The 22,416-nt window shown below is 43.5% G+C and overlaps 1 protein-coding gene across 3 annotated transcripts in view; it reads right to left on the bottom strand.

Moving 5' to 3' along the window:
* KCNQ1 (potassium voltage-gated channel subfamily Q member 1) overlaps positions 1 to 22,416 on the bottom strand; it is a 267,942-nt gene that overhangs the window by 72,032 nt on the left and 173,494 nt on the right. For all 3 annotated transcript variants that reach the window (XM_075325459.1, XM_075325460.1, XM_075325458.1), the window contains exon 3: positions 14,676 to 14,766. In XM_075325459.1, coding sequence (XP_075181574.1) covers positions 14,676 to 14,766 — 91 coding nt within the window. The remainder of the gene's footprint in view (positions 1 to 14,675; positions 14,767 to 22,416) is intronic.

Raw genomic sequence — 22,416 nt, 5'->3', positions numbered from 1 at the left:
AGAAATCTACCATAGAAAAGTAACCTAGCAGGCCTACGAGGCGTTCTAGGGTTAAGGTCCTTTCACCAAATTTGTTTATGAAGGACTGCAAACCTGACAATAGTAGCTGCAAAGCAAAATATTTTTGTTATTGCAGTTTTACAATTTAGCTTCTCTGTCATGGAGATATTAGCAATCTATGTATTTAGCATCAAATGAGTTAACCCCCATTTTCATTTAAATAAGTTACCAGAGTTCTCCTTGGGGGCGTGTACTTATTCCTTGTAGGATGTTGACCAATTATAAGTAACAATCAGGGGAAAGAGAAACACACCCCAGCATTGCTTTAACAGAGGCTACTGCTGTGTAAGAATTTTAATGATGGCAACAGATCTTAGTGCCATTACTGACACACTTGAGATTTCATCTCCTGGAAGTCAGTGTGAGGAGAGGGGCAGTACAGCTGAATTTAGCTGTGTCATATCACAAACACGTCTATCAACTCTTCTCTCAGTGCTGTCAGCTCAGCTGTACTGCCCTTCTTCCCCCATTGACTGCCAGGAGATGAAAGCTCAAAAGGTCTCAGTAATGGCACTCAGATCAGCTTACAACATTACATTGTGTGTACAGTTCAGAAAGGAAAAAAAAACTGGTTCAAGGTCCTCTTTAAAAACTAGGTGAGAAACTGGAAAATTTTGCTACAAAGAAGTGTTTGTGGGTGACTTTCATGTAACAGGTCATACACTATGGCAAGACTGAGCAGAGTAGCAAGGCACAAGGTAGTTATACTGCATCAGCCATGTCTCTCCTGGGCAAAGATTTTAAAGAATACTTGGGGTCAAGATGTGCTGGGTAAATGCTTTGAAAAGCAGCTTGACAATGACCTTAAACATGGAGGCAATGTCATTACAATCTATCCGCAGCATGAAGAATAAAAAGTAGTGATGAGTGATCACTACCATGCTCTGGTACTTAGTACTTATAAAGAGCAGTTGGATGCTCGGTGGGCCGCAACTTGAGTACCCGAGTATAATGGAAGTCAAATAGGACTCGAGCATTTCTATGGGAAATCTTTCTGAAAGATGCTTGAGTCCCCTATTGACTTCCAGTATACTCGGGTACTCGAGTCACGCCCATCCGAGCGTCCGACTGCTACCTATGAGCACTGAGTAACCAAGCATGGTAGTGCTCGCTTATCATTAATAATGAGTCGTGGAAGTGATAATTTAGCCCCACAGAGCCCAGATTTCATCAATACCAATTTTGTGCAACTATAAGAGACAGAAGAATTTGCACAAGCCTCATACACAGACTTGTGGTCAGTTTTTAAATCTGATTGAAACAACCTCTCTGCAGAGTTTGGGCCCCTTCACATTGCGTTATTACCTACATTCAGTGGTCCCGTTGGAGCTTCTGTCTGAACCCCCCCCCCCACGCAAAACATGTTTCAGATACATGCATCGACAGGGCCATTGACTATAATGGAGCAGATGGTGTCAGCGTGTGCGCTGTCTTGCACCATCATCAGGCGTATGCGCTTTCTGCAGGCGGACACCCAGACGTAGTCTTTTGGGAGTTTAGTGAGTGATTTTCTCCTCTTCCTCCTGTGATGACTCCATCTATTGGGGGTCTGGTTGCATCCTGGTAGTGTATTAGTTTTTTTTTTTTTTACCTGGGCAGTTCACCACTGCTTTATCTTGCTCTCAGTATCTTAAAATTGTGGAGGTTATTTAGTCCTCTTTTTGTTATTTTCCTACACCTGCATAAACCTTTCACACAGTATTTTTTATATGTACCGCCCTTGCAGCAGTCTGACTGCTTGGATCCGGGGTTTGCGGTGGCTCGAGGCTCCCCGGGCCCAGGGCTCAGCGGCCACTCGAATAAAAGGGGGAAATATTTACAAGGGAGAGTTTGTGACGCCACCCGTGGTTCGCGGTAAGGGGAGTACCACCGCTGCTGATAGGTGTACCCGGGGGAAGATAGAATGGGGCAGCCAAATGGTGATCCCTCCACAGTTAGGGGAGGCCTCGGGACACTGGAGATAAATGACGGATAGTGTTGTGCAGGCTATGAGGGCAGGCAGCACCCGGGGAGGCAAGTGTACTAACTCAGGCTGTGAAGATGTTGTTGCAATCATTAAGCAGACTCTGACACAGAAGAAAACAAAGTCTCTGGGTGCCACTGCCACTCTGGGGAGCTCGTCCGGGTGTCAGTCCCCACTGGTATTGCTTAGTGGTCCATTGCCTGCCTCCATGCACAATTGTGAAGATTTTCCCGAGTAATCCCTCGGCCTGAAGCGGTCAGGGTCCCGCTCCCTATAGGGATATAGTGGAACTGTGCTCTCGATGTCTGACACTTGGGATTTCAGAGGGCTGCGTACACTGGAAGCCCCTATCCCCCTCGTTGTGTTAATGCCTTCGATCTCCGAGCTCTTGGGGAAAGTTCATAAAGAGACTATCCTCCACAGGTGATTTCTCAGGTTGCGTGAAGCTACTATCTGATCTAGGGTACTGTACCCCGCCGTGCTCGGTACCGGTCCATTTACTGCACTTCTAGTGCCGACCGTTCTCCAAGACTAAGTCTAGGCACCCTCTCCCAATACCCTGCGACCGGGTCTCCGACACCTCTGGTCCCAGACCACAGTTTGCGACCTAACCAAGGTCACACAGGGAGCTCCAACTCTCTCAGCGCCTCACTCTTTGGGGGCTACTCTAAAACTCAGACTTCCTCCCTCCCACCAGTCTGTCACACTGCTTTTGGGTGACCTTATGCCACTCTTGGCCTGTAGAATGAGGCGGACTCTGGTTGGAATTCAATTGACGCTGGAATCGACATGTAGAGAAAACTGTGCCGTCATCTCAATTTTTGCCAGAGCTGTATATTATTTATTTAATCTTTTGATGATCCAATGCTGAAGCTCCAGCAACACCTTCCATCTTGTTTACAAACCGGTCATTGGCCGCAGTAGTGTCATGAGTGTCTCCCGTCATTTGGAGACTTATAACAAGTTTGGGACCGGAGTCTCACATTGCCTTGTGAGACTGGATTTTGAATGTGATTTGCTTTCTTTTTTTGCAGCGAGAGTTAATGTCATTTTCCTTCCTAGCTGGTCTTAGTTAGTTTTCCTCAGGTGCAGCCAGTGTGTGACCACTCCCATCTCCTTTAAATTTTCACATGATCCTTCACCTGATGCTGGTAATAGAATTCATTCTGTTTCTGACCACCTTTGAGGAAAGACCTTTGAGGAGCTGCTGGAGATCTGCTGCTGGAGCTTTTGCGGTGGTACTTTTTGGAGCGGTGTCGTCTGCAGCCTAGGTGCCTGGCTGCAGCTGTGAAGTTCACAGTTATATCCTTTGGTTTAAGTGCCCCTGTCTATCCTCCTTCCCCTGTTTGTCGTTAGTGTAGTGGTGACATTTAGTGTACTCACTGGCCTTGCTACTATACAGGGCGAGTGGAGGGACAGTAAGGTACTATGCACATGACGGCAATGAGGGGGAAGGACTTGTTTAGGCACATTAGTGGAGCTTAGGGACCAGACACAGGTTAGTATTAGGAGGTATCCCATCCCCAGCTCCCTACAGTCAGGTTCCGCCTCTACTATACTATCCCGGTTTAAACTCGTGTATTTCGCTGTGCACCGGTCAGTCGTTGGTCCATGCACATAGGTCATACTGTTTCGGACACTCGCCAATCTGAGCAGTCACCGAAATACTGGAAACATTGTCCGGAACTAGGATCCATGATACCATTAGTACAGCGTGTCACCACTGTAGCAAACAGGCACTTACTTACAGACTGGGAACACTCCCAGTGCATCAGTGCTGGATTGATGGGTAGAAGAAGAGAGGAATAATCTCCTTAGTTTCACTGTGTATATAGAGAGACTTTAGTATAGAAAAATTACTGAATACTAGAAATTGTTGTGGATCACACTGACTATCAGTCCTTTCCAAATGATTATACATTCTACAATAAAAATGATCTTAAGGCCAAGGTCACTGAAAGAATTAATACAGAGATACATTTTGGATACTAGCAACAGTGAGACAATGGATTTACACATTGCCCAAAGAAGATAAGCAAATCACCTCTTTCTTCCAGCACAAATAAAGCCTCAACCAAATATGATCGTACAAGATGTAGAAACCAGAATGGATTCAGTTTTGTATACTCTTAGCGCTAGAGAATATTGAATATGGTTTTAAAAGATTGCATTTAACATTAACAAGTTATCTTAAAGCTACAAAATGCAGAAATCAAAAACAATGACAGTCTACAGAACTGTATCACTACTTTTAGTATGGGCGAGTGAATATTAGAGCATGAAAGCAAAAATTCCACTGGGGTCAGGACTGACAACTTTTTTTCCCCTGCTTGAGTTAGGATACACAAAAAGTTCCTACTTCTCCAAACTATAGAAGCAAAAGATAACGCAAACAATTATTTCTAGTAGTAAAAGCTAAAAAAAAAAAAAAGTAAGGCCATGGATAATCTGTAAGATTTAGAAATGTGAAATTACTGCAATTGACACACCAACCACGATATAAATAGTAATATACAAAAAAGCTTTATTCAACACATGGAATTTAAAAACACTAAAAACACTCTTTCCTAAGTCTTCTGCTCTGTACATCGCATTAGGGTGCACCCACTCTCATTTTGATCGGTGGTGCGCTCCTAAAACATATTACTATTGGCTTTTGCTTCTTGTCCCCCTTTGGGACATTTTTCTTGGTGCAGCACACCGTTGTATTTAAAAACGCATTTGCGGTTATTGTTTCACATTTTCATATTTATACTCACCTTGTTCTGGTAACACTGTGCCATCTCTTTACGGGCTTTTGCATCATGGATTGGGATGCACGAGAAGCTACTTGGCGTGAGCGCTCTGATAATTTATTTTCTTCAGGGGCTCCTGCAGCCGTCCCTGATGAATTTTCTCTTCTCACTTCTGACCTTACATCTGCCCATAAAACGGGCATCCGCCTCTGGTGGAACATACGCAGCCTTGAGGAGTACCTCAGGGCTGGTATTGTTCCACGGGGCTTACGAGTTAACATTTTTCCTGCATGGGAACCATCTGTTGCATTCCAAGATACGTGGGAGCAGGGCCTTTTGAAATGTTCAAGCATATTGATCAACATGTTGTTGGAACATGACAGGGTCCTGCTCGCTACTACCAAAACAAATATCAAGGATCTGGAAGCCAAATTGGCAAGGATTGAGGATCGCCAGCTGGTTACATCGTTCCAAACTAAACTTAAGGATCAAATGGATCATTAAGAGAGGGATATTGTCAATAGGAAGTGCGGCAAATTCCAGAGAGACAGGAATGATTTCGATAATAAATCAGCCTTTAAATGGAGACATAAGGGTAATCCACGGGGCACACACCCCAATAGGCACCACAAACAGACTCTGGCCAACAATCCTCCCATAGCGCAACACAGCGGATCGAGCGATTTTTTTATCCACCAGCAGCGACCCCGACACAGGGTCAGAAGAGGTGGGCGCAAGAGGAAAGGCCACCAGAAGAAAAGCGGGCAACAACAACCGGACTTTACCCTTCCGACATTCGAGGTACCGATTCTAGATTCCATCGAGGCTCCCATGGATAGTGACGACCCCCAGGTAAGAGACTCCCTACAAATTATTAATTTGTCACCTTACACTTTATCTACATTGGAAACCTCGATCCTGGAGAGGGGCCTCACTTTTTCACCTACCCATGGACTTGACAAATTTGTACTCATCAAAGATCTCTACCTTTTCTGTCGGAACCTTGTCTTCCAGGTGATTTACAGGAAACTGCAGATCATTGATGAATTGGAACCCGACGAACGCCAGACATTCCAGGACCTTCTTGAGCTATTGGAGGAGGGCTCAGAGGAACCGGGCAGGCGATCATTTCCATATAAGAACAAATCCGTGGCCACCCCCTCCTTTTCTTTGATACCTGCTATCAAAATCTTCTTCGAATTGGTAAGGAATGACATCATCAAATTGACATCGGGCACACCTAGGGCACCTAATCTATCCACCTCAGAAACTAGGGCCATTATGCAACTGAAAAACAACAACAGCTTCATTATCAAAGAGGCCGATAAAAGGGGGAAATGTGGTCATCTGGCCCACACACATGTATTTAGAGGAGGCCCACCGGCAACTGAGTAATACGTCATTTTATATCAAATTGCCGTCAGATCCAACTCAGGTCTTCATGTCCAAGCTCCATAATCTTAACATCCGCCCACCGTTTGGGAGTTATCACCGACAAAGAGAAGCAATACATGTGGGTCAGTGACCCCATTACTCCTACTTTCTATATGTTGCCAAAGGTCCATAAATCTACCGTAAAACCACCCGGTCGACCGATTGTGGCCAGTATAGGGAGCTTGTGCGAAAAAGCCAGCACCTATGTGGATTTTTTTCTACAACCACTGGTGAACAAACTTCCATCGTTTATCCAAGATACCCTACATATGGTCAAGGTGTGTCAGGATATTATTTTACCTTCAGGTGCCCTATTGGTCACCTGCGATGTTGAATCGCTTTATACCAATATCCGACACACCGACGGCATGTCAGCCGTTATGTACTTTTTGGACCAGCAGGGAAGGTCAGACCGCATGCACAATTCTTTTTTGGTCGACCTTCTGGATTTCGTACTGCGCCACAATTACTTTCTTTTCGACCGCACGTATTACAGACAGACCTCCGGTGTGGCGATGGGTGCCCGCTGTGCACCTTCTTTTGCGAATCTTTTTTTGGGATGGTGGGAGTCCACCATCGTTTTTCCATCACACGACTTTCAAGAACACGTGTTCAAATGGTATCGATATATAGATAATGTCATGTTCATTTGGACGGGCACAGAGGAAGAGTGTTACTCATTTATTTCCAAGTTGAACACCAATGCTCTGAATATCTTTCTCTCCCATATCATTTCGCCCACAGTTGTCATGTTCCTTGACCTCGAAATTTCAACGGAGGACAAACTCTTAACCAACTTATACAGGAAACCGACGGCCACGAATAGCCTGCTTCACTATACGAGCTTCCACCCGCAGCATACTAAATCAGGTATACCCACTGGCCAATTCTTGCGGGTAAGACGGAATTGTAGCCTGGATAGTGACTTCCATCAACAGGCCTCTAATCTTACACGCAGACTTGTGGATCGTGGATACCCCAAGAAGGTGATCTCAAGGGCCTATCAGAGAGCTAAGTCGGAAACACAGACCTCATTGATCCAGACATCATCCAGACCTAAGGACAACCATGTGAGGTTCATCACCACGTATAACAACGAGTGGGATAAGGTAAGAGGGATCTTACGTAGACCTTGGCCTATTTTGACCACCGATTCACAAACGTCCCCTGTCACGGCTCCGTTTCCCTTACTTACCGCCCGACGAGCTCCGAGTTTGAAGGACCTTTTGACGCGCAGCCATTTCGTCAGACCTACAAACAAGCTCCAACGTGGTATCACTTTGAGGGGTTCATTCCCGTGCGGGGATTGTAATGTATGTGGTTACATGAATTCTACCCACAATGTGTTCCACAATCCCCAGGACTCTACGGACCATCATATTCATACCTACATCAACTGCAAAAGCAGGAATGTCATCTACTGCATGGTTTGTCCCTGCAACAAAGTATACGTTGGACAGACAACACAAGAACTGCGTAAAAGGATCCAAAAGCACTTTTCTACAATCAACTTGGCGGCCTCTGACTCAAGAAAAGGTAAATCACTGACCTCGGTGGCTGCACATTTTTTGTCCCATCATTGTGGTAATCCTCGTGGCACTCGGGTTTATGGACTTAAAAAATATACCAGTACTGCCAGGGGTGGTTCCTGTACAAAGTGGCTCCTTCAAAATGAGTCTCGCTGGATCTTTAAATTACATTCGGTTGCCCCCACTGGTCTGAATGAGGAGCTCCTATTTACTGTTTTTTTGGGCTGATGTTTTCTTTTTCTCAACTCCCCCTTTTTTTCTTCCCAGGTTCATCAATTCTTTTCACATTGAACATTGGGTTTCATCCCGGTCTTGGATCACGACTGCTTTATAGCTTACAGTTCATCCAATATCCAGTATGAACCTCGACGCCTTGACCCTTCATCTTCATTTCATGTTGCGGTCTTCTCTGGAATTTTCAAGGAACTTATTGCAACTTGATATACATGGACTTTTGTGTTCTATCTTTCGCCTACATGCGACATTGATTCTATACTTATTTTTGGTATCCATGGATCCATGTGTTCCTGTATACAGGCGCTGTATTTATACATCAGGTGTCTTCCGTATGCCCTTACGTCGGTATCTTTGTCTATGATCTATATTGGACATTGCCCATATGCCTATATGAACATCATGGCACTGACAGCTGTCGCGTAGTATACTTGGGCTGGCTCTTTTTGTGCATGTGAATCTACATATCGGCTATTCTTTCTGTGGCCATACTCAGCTGTAATATAGGGGCTTCAAGGGATGCAATGGATATCCTTTTGAACCTTTAATTTGTGATCAGCGGCTTTTCATATCTACTATTCTGGAGGTATATGGTGATGCCGCACTATGTTCCACACTACATGGGTTTACCATTGTGTTATCTTTGTGGGGAACTGAACCTTGTATGTATTTTTCCACTTTAAATATATTTCATCTATATAGACCAACGGACATGGATTTGGTCTCTGTACTTCTAGACCCCGATTCCAGCATTATCCAATAGATGCATGCATTGCTCTATGGGTTTGGACACCGCCCTTTTGTGTTCCATCTGAGGGTCCCAGATTGGTCCGTTTATGGTACACAATGCCCCAACCATGGACAATCTTGGGGGCCTCGAACTTATGGTTATGTGTGTGGGTCCACCTACACGTTCCTATTTTGTGTGTATGGATGTGCAGGTGCACATGCGGTTCTACACTCATGCATCTGCTGGTGTATATGCATACCTATGCACATATATAGGTTTTCGGTTCATCCCTGCCCCCGGCGTGTGGTTTATATCTACATGTATGGCTAGTGATATTTTATCTGCTTTTCACTATAATTATTGGTGGTATCTCTGTCATCTGCGATTTTCTTTAGCTTTATAAACCTTTTTTATATATGGCAGGAATCTATCTGGTCCCCCCCTCCCTCCTGTTTCACTACAAAGGTCTTGGACTGGTTTACTTATGGTGCATTATGCTCCCACTATATGCCACCATGGGGGCTCTTTTGTACATGGTTGCGTGCATGGGCGCACGTTTGCATGATTGTGGGTTTATATATATGCACGTACATGGGCACATGCGGTTTTATGCTACTGCATGCGTGTGTATGTGCATGTATGTGTGCATATCTCATGCATGCACATACATTCTTTGTTCATCTATGGTGCTGCTGCACGTCGTATAGGTGTGGATAAGGACATTTTATCCCCTACCCCAATGGCTGTGGCACCCTTTTCCCATCTGTGATTCTCCCTGGTTTTATAACCCCTGCTGTGTATGCACCTTACTGACGTCACCATCTCTACCCTGTAATTACTGGTCAATCGTTCATTAAACACTTTAAGAGCATCCCCATACTCTATATTTATAGGTGACTGTATACTTATTTTCACTTCCATTCTTGTGTACCTTGAGCAATATATGGTACATGTTACTTGGGGCTGTCCTATCTGCTTGTGGTTTTCCATACATCTAGCGCATGCGTATTATCGCGTTATACATACTACTGAGCCTGACATTTTGCGATCTATCCATATGTGACCCGTGCAGTGGCCTGCGCGTGCGCGCATATAACACTTTGCTGCTCAGCTTTCTGATCCTCATGTCTTCTCGTCCACACCGCACTGCGCATGCGCGGGCATAGCGCTCTGCGGTGATCACCATTCCTGTGTGCTTGCTAGCACAGGTGAGTGCACTTGCGTTTATATTCGTTCTACTATTTATATGCTCCTGTTTAACACAACAGCACCTTCCCTGATGAAGCTGCTGCGGCAGCGATACGCGCGGGGTCACCCACTCTGAGCTAGGGTTCTTTACCCACCTGGTCCATGGTGTTCCCTGTACCCTGTGCCTCTCCCATCCACAATTATCCACGCTGTGGGGCTGCTGCTTTCTATGGCTATTCGGGCAGACAATCATTGGTATTTATGTCCCTGTGTAGGTGCTGTGGGCACCTGCTAATTTGCCATTTGGCTTTGTGTCCTTTACATCCATATGGACTTATATATTTGTACAAACTCTATACCACTCTTGGTGTTGTTGGGGTTCAGTACCCTGCCTGGGCATCTTTATGGTGTACAGTACAGTGCATGGTTGCTTGTAGGCAGGTCATTATTCTGTACTTGTGTATGGATACATATAATCCTCCCCAGCTCTACCTAGGGTATATCAATACATCTGTACTATTGCATATACATCATTATACCCTCCCTGCATACGCCGCCCCCTATTGAATGTTGCTTCATATCTGCAGTGTATAGCCATTATATATTACCTCTGTATGTATTAGTCATTGCTGTACTTTATACATCTCTTGGTTATTCTTCTGCAACTTAAAGCTACCTATTATGGTTTTCCACAGGTTTTCATTTTTTGATGTATATATTATCATATATGTTTAATATGATCACTGTGATCTTGTCTACTGTTCACCATGGCCATGGTTACACTTGGGCTTAGCTCGGCTCTGAGTGGGTTGTTCATGTTTTTTTAGTGTTTTTAAATTCCATGTGTTGAATAAAGCTTTTTTGTATATTACTATTTATATCGTGGTTGGTTAGCCCCTTACGTATATGCGGTGCTCTCTCTTTCCTAAGTCTTCTGCTCTGTACATCGCATTAGGGTGCACCCACTCTCATTTTGATCGGTGGTGCGCTCCTAAAACATATTACTATTGAAATTACTGCAATAAACTAAATATCCTTCCAAATATTCTTGAAAAATTTAATATTACCAGTTATGTATATTAGATTTTATGACAGGGTATTGATCCAGGGAACTAGTCTGATTGCCGGATGTGGAGTCAGGAAGGACATTTTTCCCCATTGGAACTTGTTTGCCACATTGGGGTTTTTTTGCCTTCCTCTGGATCAACATGTTAGGCTACGGGTTGAACTAGATGGACTTAGAGTCTCCCTTCAACCTTAAAAACTATGATACTATGATACTATGATATAAAAAAAAAAAAAAAGTTAAAATTATTGGATAAGACTTTTTGAGATAAGATCATACTATTCTTTCTTGCAATGAGCCATTTACATATCACCATTTTGCCATAACTCGCGTGTGCCCAGAAATGACCACGTAACCTAAAAGAGGACAACTTTGTTTCACAACTTTTCCACTTTAGGTATTGAGCTAACACCGCAGTACATGGGTATAATGTGATTTGGATGACAACTTTGTGCACGGTCACTTTAAATTGGAAAATGGCGTGACTTGGAAGGTACAGATTCTCCCTCCTGATATTTACAGGGGGTAAATCTTACAAGCAATGCTTCCTGGGAAGGGCATGGGCAATAGCATTTTTCTAGAATGATGAAAACGGCTTCTCTGATGCCATTTAGAAGAAAGCCAAATTTGCACTCCAAAAGGTTTAAGTTTGGTATATACGGTACTCAACTAATCATTTTGGCAAAAACAAAATTTCAACCAGTGGGAAAGGTGATAATTATAAAGGCATGTAATAAACCAGTGTTCATTTTCCCCTGCTGGAGTAACGCCAGGTCCCCAGGAGATGAATACAGATTTTACCCCTTACTGAATATGTGACACCCTGGCCAAAGCAGGTAAATCCCAAGGGCCAGCGTCATCGGACATGGCTCCCAACAAAAGGACCGGGAGCGGACTCCAGTGTTTCACACCGGGACGTCCACCACACCAAACACAGAGTGCAGAGGAAAGTGGCACAGACCACCATCCCGGGTGTGGGATCAGACACACCCTACCACGACGGCCGGCCATTAGCACCTTGGTTTACCATTTGACTTGTGTGATTCATTTAATCATGAGTAAACTAACATCCCCCGGTCTGACCGGGCGCGCCAGCCCCTGCAGTCACCATCCTCGGTATAAGAGACACTGGGCCCCGGGGCATCCATCCCTACCCACGGAGGGGTTAACATCCAGCTGCCATCCCATCGCCCCCGGGTGCCCCACAACAGCAGCGGTGGTGCCACATTTCACCACACACTGTGGGTGGCATCAGACAGTTTACGGCAAATCCCATACAAATACGTCCCCTTTTATTTGAAGTATCCGCGCGACCCTCGGGTCCGGTAGAATCCCTCGAGCCACACTGCGGATCCGGATCAGAGCAGCCCGGCTGCTGGCACGGGGGCAGCACAAATATATGTGTTATATACAGTATTGTGACCATGTAACGATTTGCATTTACCCCATCTCCAGTTTTGTGCTGCCCCTTGTGTGCACCCTTTTGTGATATTGGTTACAAACACTAAGGATTTAACTTATTTATCTATGGCTATATATTATTTGTGAATACGTTTTTTTTTATTTTAATATCAAAGTAACCCAACTGAAAAAGTTCCTTATTGTTGTGATCGGCAAATCTTATGCACCACTCGGTTGATGAAAACAGAACATGGCTTCCCAGGTAAATGAACAACTATACCACCTGAAAATGGCTGATACAGCACTTGTTCCCACCAAAACAGCATTTATTGCCCTAGATTAACCAATAGTTTCAGAACGATAGAGGTAAAACACGTTTTATACAGCAAAATTGCATCAAAGTACTACTGTATACAAAGCAGCATAAGACGACTTAAGTATAAGACGGGCTTTGCACGTTGCGACATCGCAAGCCGATGCTGCGATGTCGCACGCGATAGTCCCCGCCCCCGTCGCAGGTACAATATCGTGTGATAGCTGGCGTAGCGAAAATTATCGCTACGCCAGCTTCACACGCACTCACCCGCCCTGCGACTGTCGCTCTGGCCGTCGCCCCGCCTCCTTCCTAAGGGGGCGGGTCGTGCGGCGTCATAGCGACGTCACACGGCAGGCGACCAATAGCGGCGGAGGGGCGGAGATGAGCAGGATGTAAACATCCTGCCCACCTCCTTCCTTCCGCATATCCTACGGAAGCCGCAGTGACGCCGGTAGGAGATGTTCCTCGCTCCTGCGGCTTCACACACAGCAATGTGTGCTGCCGCAGGAGCGAGGAACAACATCGGACCGTCGCGTCAGCATAATTATGGATTACGCCGACGCTGCAGCGATGATACGATTACGACGCTTTTGCGCTCGTAAATCGTATCATCTAGGCTTTACACACTACGATGTCGCATGCGATGCCGGACCCCAATTTGACCCTACCGACATCGCACCTGCGATGTCGTAGTGTGCAAAGCCGCCCTAAGGCTATGTTCACATACTGCATCTTTTACTCCATTTTTGGTGCATTCTTCAGGTCTCAAAGATGCACCTAAACGCATGCATTTCCTTACTCCAGCAAAAAGTCTATGAAATTTTGATTTTGCTGTCCACACTGGGTAAATTTTGTTTGCTGCATCTTAGCTAAGTTTTTGAAGATGCAGCACGTCAATTCTTTATGTTTTTGCCAACGTTTTTGAGCCCTTCCAGTCAATAGATCTGACTTAAACTCCTTGGGCAAAATGCAGTAAAATGTAGCAAAAATGCATGCGTTTTTTAATGCGTTTTTGCCTTGGGTGTGTTTTTTGGGGACACAAACGCTGCATCTTTGTGGTTAAGAAACAAAGCCTTGGTAGTATTCTGCCAGAGCACATGATTTTAAGAGTTTGTCCTCTTTTACTTTGATGGCCTTTGCTTAGGATAGGTCATCAATGTCTGATCGGCCAAGGTCTGTCACCCGCACCCCTGCTAAGCAGCTGTCCTCGGTGCTGGCGGCAGCAGCAGGCAGTCAGGAATACTCAGTTCCATATGTGCCCCGTCTTGTGATATATTAATTTGAATAGGAGGCAGATATCCAAAACCAGGCCACTATCAGTTGACAGGACAACTTCAGAACTGAGCACTTCTGGCTGCCTTCTCCCGCCATCAGCACGGACAGCTGATCGTAGGTGTACAGGATGTTGGACCCCGGCCTATCAAATATTAATGACCTATCCTAAGTATAAGCTGTGTAAAAGTAGTAGACAACCCCTTTAACAGGCCACAGATATTATATCACGCACTAATCATATCCTGTAGTAACTACAGCTTCTAAATAAGCGCTAGTTTCATGGGGTTTCCTCCCTCAGAAATAACTTGGATTACCCAATTCCAATGTCATGGTGTGGCAAGAGTCAGTGTTGAGGAAACACAATCAAAACCTCAGTGCAGGTTTGTCCGTGATATTAGTATGGGGGCACAATATATCTTTTGATGTTTTAGAACATGGCTAAATCAAAAGAAAGAAAAAAAAAAAAATCACAAAAAACACCCATACGTGCATAAAACCCCCTTGCATGCTTAAAAGTGCAAAAGTAATAATACATTTTGTGAATTGTGAATATTCCATAGCAAGTAACATGTTATGCCTTAGTGTCAACTACTATACTATACTATACTATACACAAAGATCTATAATAATGGTAAGACTGACTAGTAAACCTTTGCTAGTAAAACTGAAGCTCAACAATAAGTTTATAAATTTAAAAAAAAAAAAAATTAAAAACAATGCTATCAAGGTATTTTTTTTACATACCATCCAAAATAATGTCTCTGTGGCCAAGTTGGAATACTGCTGGATTGTAGAAAGCACACTGAATATAAGGCATATCAGCACAATAAGAAATCTGTAAAAAGAAGAAAATAAGGAAAGTCAGATCAAGAAACCTCTAAACAAAAAAAAAAAAAAATACTTTCTAAAATAATTTAAATAAAATAAACACTTTGCTGAAGAATTTTGCCATTTTTCCCTTTTCCCCTGATTTAAAATTTCTAATTAAAATTTGTTGCAATTTTGTTTATTAACTTAAAAAGGGAACCTGATGGGCGATACAAAATGCCTGAGCCACAGGCATAGGAAAAAAATACTAAAAAGGAAAAATGCAGCAAGAGTGCAATAATTAGAGCAGATGGCCATTATGAAAAAGGAACAAAAATAGCAGAAACTAAAAGTAAAAATCTGCTTTTAATGGCAAATAAAAGATGTGAGTAGTTGTTGCTTAGGTAAATACTGTGGATTTGTGATTTTTTTTTTTGTGAATGCCAGGCAATCATTTCATTAGGATCAGATACCTCTATATCTGCAGTATTTATGGAGAGATTAAAGAGTGTAATGTGGTGGAAAGTTCAGAGAAAAGTGTGACTCTACCCAATAACTTCAGGAACTCTAGAAACGACATAGGATATTGGGTTGAATACGGTCTCTGACCACCTCCGAGCCAATCATGGGAAAGTGACAGTGAGGAGGCAATGACCGCTATTGCTGCAAAATCGGTGCTGAGGAGGTGTATAGTAATCAGTCCTCTAGATCAACGAGAGAGGGAGCAGTTTACTTCACTTGGTCCCCGTAGACACAGGGCTCCTCGTAGACACAGGGCTCCTCGTAGACACAGGGCTCCTCGTAGACACAGGGCTCCTCGTAGACACAGGGCTCCTCGTAGACACAGGGCTCCTCGTAGACACAGGGCTCCTCGTAGACACAGGGCTCCTCGTAGACACAGGGCTCCTCGTAGACACAGGGCTCCTCGTAGACACAGGGCTCCTCGTAGACACAGGGCTCCTCGTAGACACAGGACTCCTCGTAGACACAGGACTCCTCGTAGACACAGGACTCCTCGTAGACACAGGACTCCTCGTAGACACAGGACTCCTCGTAGACACAGGACTCCTCAGACTTGCTGTCCTTGCTATTGGTTATGATGAAATGGTAATGCATAGCAAGAACTGCATTTACTGAAGATATACAGGCAATTGAGACTTTGAAAAAATGACGATCTGTTATACTTTATAGGACAATGTCAATACTAGAAGTCGTCAGAGGTCATTCTGCATGCCGTTACGGCACTATTGACTGAGTGGGAGCAAAGGATTTGGGTCTGTAGGAATACTACAAGAAACTAAACAAGTTGGTATCTCATCTGCCTGAGAAATCCTTAAGAAATGATTACTTGATACCAGAGAGTCCTAAAACAGCACATTCTACATGCTTCCCAAAATGCACAAATCTGGAAAACCAGGAAGACCCATCATTTCATGTGCTGGCACCCTCACTGAACATGTTTCTGGATGATGGGTAGAGGGTGTTCTTAAACCCCTGGTAAAAGATATACCCAGATACATTCAGGACACTACTGATCTATTAAGTCAGGGTTCCCCAACTCCAGTCCTCGAGGGCTGCCAACAGTGCATGTTTTCTGGATTTCCTTAGCATTGCATGGGTGTTGGAATCATCAACTGTGCAGGTGATTAAATTATCACATGTGCAATACTAAGGAAATCCTGAAAACATGCACTGTTGGCGGCCCTTGAGGCCTGGAATTGGGGACCCATGTATTAAGTAAACTAGTCTACCAGAAGGAACCAAATCTGACCACCATGGATGGGGAATCTTTGTACTCCTATAGCCCACACCAGGATGGATTAAATGTCTGCAAAGTCTTCATGGAATATACAGGAAGGGATGCGAATTCTGTGGTGAAGCTTCTAAAATTCATCCTCACCCATAAATCCTTTTCATTTGATAACAATGAATATCTACAGAAGACTGGCACAGCAATGGGAAGCAAGATGGCACTACAATATGCAAATTTTTCATCGCCAAGTTTTGCCCTCTTGTCTTCTCAGGCCTCTGGCCTTTTACTATGATGCTGATTATGTTGGATTCATCAAGATGGAATCTCAGCAGCAGCTGAAGACCATGAACACTTTAACCAGTTTTATCCCACCATCAATTTAACACTCATCTTCTATACTGAAATCAAACTTTTCGGACATCATCACCAAGCTACAGAAAAATGAAATAGTGACATCCCTGTGCCAAAATCTAATTGACCATCCAACATACCTTAATTGTGACAGTTGTCATCCAAAACACAAACTCTTAAGCTGGGTTTACACGCTGCAACATCGCAAAGGACATGGCTGTAACGTCACCGGTTTGGTGACGCAATAGCAACCTCCCTAAGTCTCTGCTAAGTCTCTGGTGAGCGTTCAAACAGGCAAACCTGGCCAACAACTCAACAGCGATCCGGACCTGCAGAGTGACCTAGCTGGTTGTTGGGGACGTTGATAAGCAGCCTTTTGAAAGGGAAGTTGCTAACAAAGTCGCTGAAAAGGCTTCACACACTGAAACTTCATGCTGCACAGCGGGAAACAAAGGACCTAGGAATGGTCCTGAACGATTTGTAACGATTACAACTTCACAGCAGGGGCCAGGTCGCTGATAGGATTCACACACTGCAACATCGCAAACAACATCGCTATTGCGTCACAAAACCGGTGACGTTACAGCGATGTCGTTTGAGATGTTGCAGTGTGTAAACCCAGCTTTATGTACAGTCAAGGCCATCAGATACAATCAGCTATGTTCCAATCCTATAGAGACAATCATCTTGGGGTCTCCAGAAAGATATACCATCAAGGAATCATCTCCTACATTACAAAACTAAAGCGGAAAACAACCAGGTACCTTTAGTAGTCACCTAGAATCCAAATCTGGATATGTCAATGGAGCTACAAGAAGCCTAGAACATTTATTACAAAAGATGCTAGATTAGAAACCATATTTCCAGACCTCCCCCACTTGTGTTTTAGGCAGCCCTCAAATCTAAGAAGCATCATTGACACAAGCTCCTGTCCTCTCCAACAACAACAGGAACATTTCCCAGCAACCAGAAAAATGCAAAACCTGTCCATTTATAATGACAACAGACAAGATAAAGAATTCCAACTCACATAAGGACAACAAGATCCCAGGTACCTTCAGCTGCACTACAACTAATTTGGTGTACTTCATTACATGTACAAAATTTCCGACTGGGGGACTATATGTAGGGGAGAAAGGACAATAGCTTAGAGGATGAATTCTCATCGGTATAAAATTAAAGAAAGAAGAATTGATCTACTTGTGGCCAAACATTTTTGGAACCCTGATCGCCGCATCATGGACATGAAATTGCTGGTATTGAAAGGAAACTTCAAATTCCAGAGCGAGTCAGGGAGAACAGAATGATGACAACTTGTGACACTCAGACCTGGAATGAATGTGCGGTGAAACTCCACCCACAGCCCAGTCATTCACAGAGACTGGGTCCTGCCTCGGTGATCCCGGGTCAACTTACAATTCCAAGTTGACGTAAAATCACCGGACATCAGAGATCACTGTAGCCTGGGGGTCACATGATGGGGATAAGCAGAGAGCAGTCTTCTGTCGCAGCTTTACATCAATGTAGCCACTATGCTTTGTAGTGGACAACCTCTTTGAAGCTGAACTGACCATCTATAGACTGGAGCAACCATCACCTACATCACCTATGCAAAGATGAGTCACACCTGGTTTGGTATGGTTTGCTATACTACATCTTATTTTCATTCTAAGGCCTCCTTCACATGTCTGCATTTCCAATATTAGTGGCATGATTTTTTTTCTCACGGATACCACAAGTACCCATTATAACATATCGTGATCTTCACGTAAGTGCTTTAACATGGATGTCCATGTGAACCTCACGGATACATGTCTTTTTCTGGCAGCTCAGTTGACAAGGGCCAATACAAGTGTATGGATCAGTGAAAAACAACAAGGCACATGGATTGCATCCAAGTGCCATCTGTGTGCTGTACGAGTTTAACATTGAAAGTATAGGAGAGGCTTTGTCATATTTTCGTTTTAACCATACCGGAAAAATATGGCTGACGTGTTGATGGCCCACTGATTGAAAACACCGATGACACCACTACTGGTTTGTCACGTATGCGTTTTATAAGCACGTGTGAAGGTGTCTAGGAGGCATGCAGACGAGATCAAACTGGGCGGCACGGTGGCTCAGTGGTTAGCACTTTTGCCTTGCAGCACTGGGGTCCTGGGTTCTAGTCCCACTAAAGACATCATCTGCAAGGCGTTTGTATGTTCTCCCCGTGTTTGCGTGGGTTTCCTCCGGGTACTCCGGTTTTCTCCCACACTCCAAAAACATACTGATAGGGAATTTAGATTGTGAGCCCCAATGGGGACAGTGTTGCCAATGTATGTAAAGTGCTGTGGAATTAATAGCGCTATATAAGTGAATAAATATTATTCTATTATAACTGCAATGCTAGTACTAACCGCATCCTTCCCGACCAAAGCATGACAGCTTCATATATTTGTATGCTCGGGTCAAGAGACACAGCCAGTCCAAGAGGTGCAGACCGATCTCGGACCGATTTATATGGTCATTTGAATGTGCCCCAACTTGCAAAATTGACAACCTCATAACTTAAGAAAAACATTTCTTCCAAATATGTATTTATTTTTCTAATCTCGTAAACTAAAAAGACTCAACTCTTCTAGTGGAGTGAAGAAGTGTAAAAATGTGCATTGTGTGGTGTCGAGAGAGAGGTTTAGAGCCCTAGTGATCTTGTAAAGACTCCTTGTGCTGACATAACATTACGCTTCTCTAAATGTCATGTTACACATTAAACTAAACACTTTAAAGTGGCCAAAAAAGTAATTTTCCACTGAGTGTCTGGTTCTATTTTTACCCCTCGACATGTATGCCCTCCATGTCTGTTCTTCAGAAATCCACTTGCACAATTGATGCAATCAAACCTGTAACGATGCCTTAGGATGTTTACTTTGGCAGGTTATCTGCTGGCATTTCAATATTGTGAGTTGGCACTGGACACCATCTCTCTGCTCTGGCTTCCTTGTGAAGAATAAAATAAAACACAAACTCATATTATACTAAAATTATTTCACAACCATCATCACTTATTTCCACATGGTCACTGGGGTCATCAGATGCCAAAGGCAAAACATATTCATGTTGTTTCAGGCGCCAGGTGGAATTGTGTGACGTACTAAATCTGTCTTTGCAATGTCCATCCACACTCCAATTTCTATTCTCCTTACTCCCCAATAAATTTGGAAACTCAAAAAGGAGATAGTGAGGAAAAGTTACAGCTGAATGAGCATTTGGTTTACAAGGAGAGATGAGCGGCCCAGGCAAACAAAGTTCATCTGTTCACGTGGATTTTACATGGAAATTCAATTTGTGGAGAAATTATTCTCCACAAATTTAATGTTCCTCATTTTGACTGAGGTCCACCTCACCTCACTGCTAAACCTCGCCACCCGCTCCTCTCCTCACTGTCACCCATCCAGTCCTCATCTCGTTGTTGGATCCCTGCCAATCGAGTCAGGACATATGGATCTAAGGAGGCCTGGGGGACTTTTGCACAAGCACGTGGAAGGTCACGATGTGCACAGTCACCTTGTGTGTGAGCATGTACAGCACCATCCCAGGCCTCGTCAGAGATGTAAGTCCCGGTTGACTGTGAGAGTCTGGAATTTCAGCACACGCAAAAGATGCAGCGAGGGTTGGAAGGGCAACTGTGAGGAACAGAGGGGCTGGAGTTGAGTGGAAAGAGTATAAGGTTTGTTTTATTACCCTTTTACGATTTAGAAAAATGGTGTCCACTGGCCACCATTATACTTCCTCTGAGTAAAGTAAATTACAAAGAATCTGAATCTTTTTGAATGCAGATTTTTGTAAAATTTGAGTAGAATTCAGTTCCACTAGAATTTACTGGCTCATTTTTCAGGTCTATTGGCAAAAGCTAGAAACACATTTGATTTTGACCAGCAGAATGATGAACCCATTTTTTTTTTACTGTGTAGTTCATGTGGATAAAAATGCCTTTCAAAATAATGGCTAATCTCTAGATGACCTGTGCCTTGAAGCATCATCTACATACCCATATATGATGACAGATATTTTTTGCAGAGAGAAAATATCATCGGTAAAAAAGCCCTTATGCCTGGATTGGATTTTCAGGGATTCAGGGATTCCTGCAGTATGTGTGCCTTAATATATATATTATTCTCTTAGGGCTCTTTCAGATGTCATTTCGATCACGGGACACAGTGCTCGGACTGGCCACTGCCCTCGACAGGAGCATGACAGCTTCATAGATATATATCAATTTGTCACGCTTGGGTCGAGAGCAGCGGCCAGTATGACCACTGTGTCCTGAGATCGGACCAATGATAACAAACCTAAGGGCTCTTCCAGGTGTCAGTTAAGTATAAGTTTCCATAATTAGTATTTGATGTGGTTCTTACTGCATATTTGTGTGCGCAAGTATCATAGCAATTATATAAATCTTAAGCCCACTGTGATTCAGTTTTGTTTTTTTAAACACCGCTTAAACTGACCTGCGGTGAGATTATGAATCCTATAACATGTCAATCTCTCTTTAGTAATCCTTTAAATATAAAATTAACAGTGTTTACCTATAATGTATGGGAGGGTATAATGGCTTTATAAGAGGCTGATACAGCAAGAATAGGGGAATTGGACTCTTCACGTTATTGATGGAGAACATTGACATCACTGACATTTCATCTATGTATATCTCGCAGTAAAGATTATATATATGCAGGCGACCATTCAGATAAGTTGGTAATAAATCAGTCTTGTACAGTGTAAAAGATCAGGTGTCCATCTCATATGTAGCTACTATGAGAAGCATTGGTTTTATGACTACACCTGTTGCACGTGAACTGCTACAAATACAGACATATACAGACCTAGTAAATAATGTAATTATAACAGACATGCAGGGTCGCAGCCATGAGAAAACAATGTATTTTTTTAGCCTCTGTTTTAGGAGGCCATATATCCATTGATTCAAGTTTAGCCTTAAATTGCTGCCACACCTGAGGAACCTCAACTTCAACATCCAAAAATACTGTTCTATTTGGAGATAAACCATTTTATAAGCACGGTGTTCTGGCCAAGATTTCCTAATTACAATCATCTTTGAGCAGGAGGAAATTTCTCTTATGTAAAATCCCTAACCCCCATAAGGGCGACCATGGTTGGGAAACTATTCATAGAACATAACATTTATTATATTCATATTAAAATACTATAGCAATCAATACAAGATTGGAAAAATTTCCAGATATATCAAGAGACATCAAAGTCGTGATTAGTGATAGTTCAGTGAAGTCCTAATATAGGTCAGTGGGCAAAGGGTGTACACCACCAGTTGTATTTAGTTAGGTATATAGTTATGATAAACTAAGGGGGTCTAAATACTCCCTAATGTTAACCCTACCTGGCAACGGAGGTCAAAAACACCTTAATTTTTTGGGTGCCCCCCGTTCCTCGGCGGCTAGCCCTAATTGCCCCTGTCACTATAATGATAATCTTATCCCACCACCAGAAATTAATGTGCTGGAGTGCAGATTCAGTCATATGTCATAATAAAATTCAATGCACAGGGTTATATCC

The sequence above is a fragment of the Anomaloglossus baeobatrachus genome, chromosome 10 (assembly GCF_048569485.1).
Source record: "Anomaloglossus baeobatrachus isolate aAnoBae1 chromosome 10, aAnoBae1.hap1, whole genome shotgun sequence".
NCBI lineage: Eukaryota > Metazoa > Chordata > Amphibia > Anura > Aromobatidae > Anomaloglossus > Anomaloglossus baeobatrachus.
Note: the sequence above shows the minus strand (reverse complement) of the source record. Positions and strands in the feature narration are given on the sequence as shown.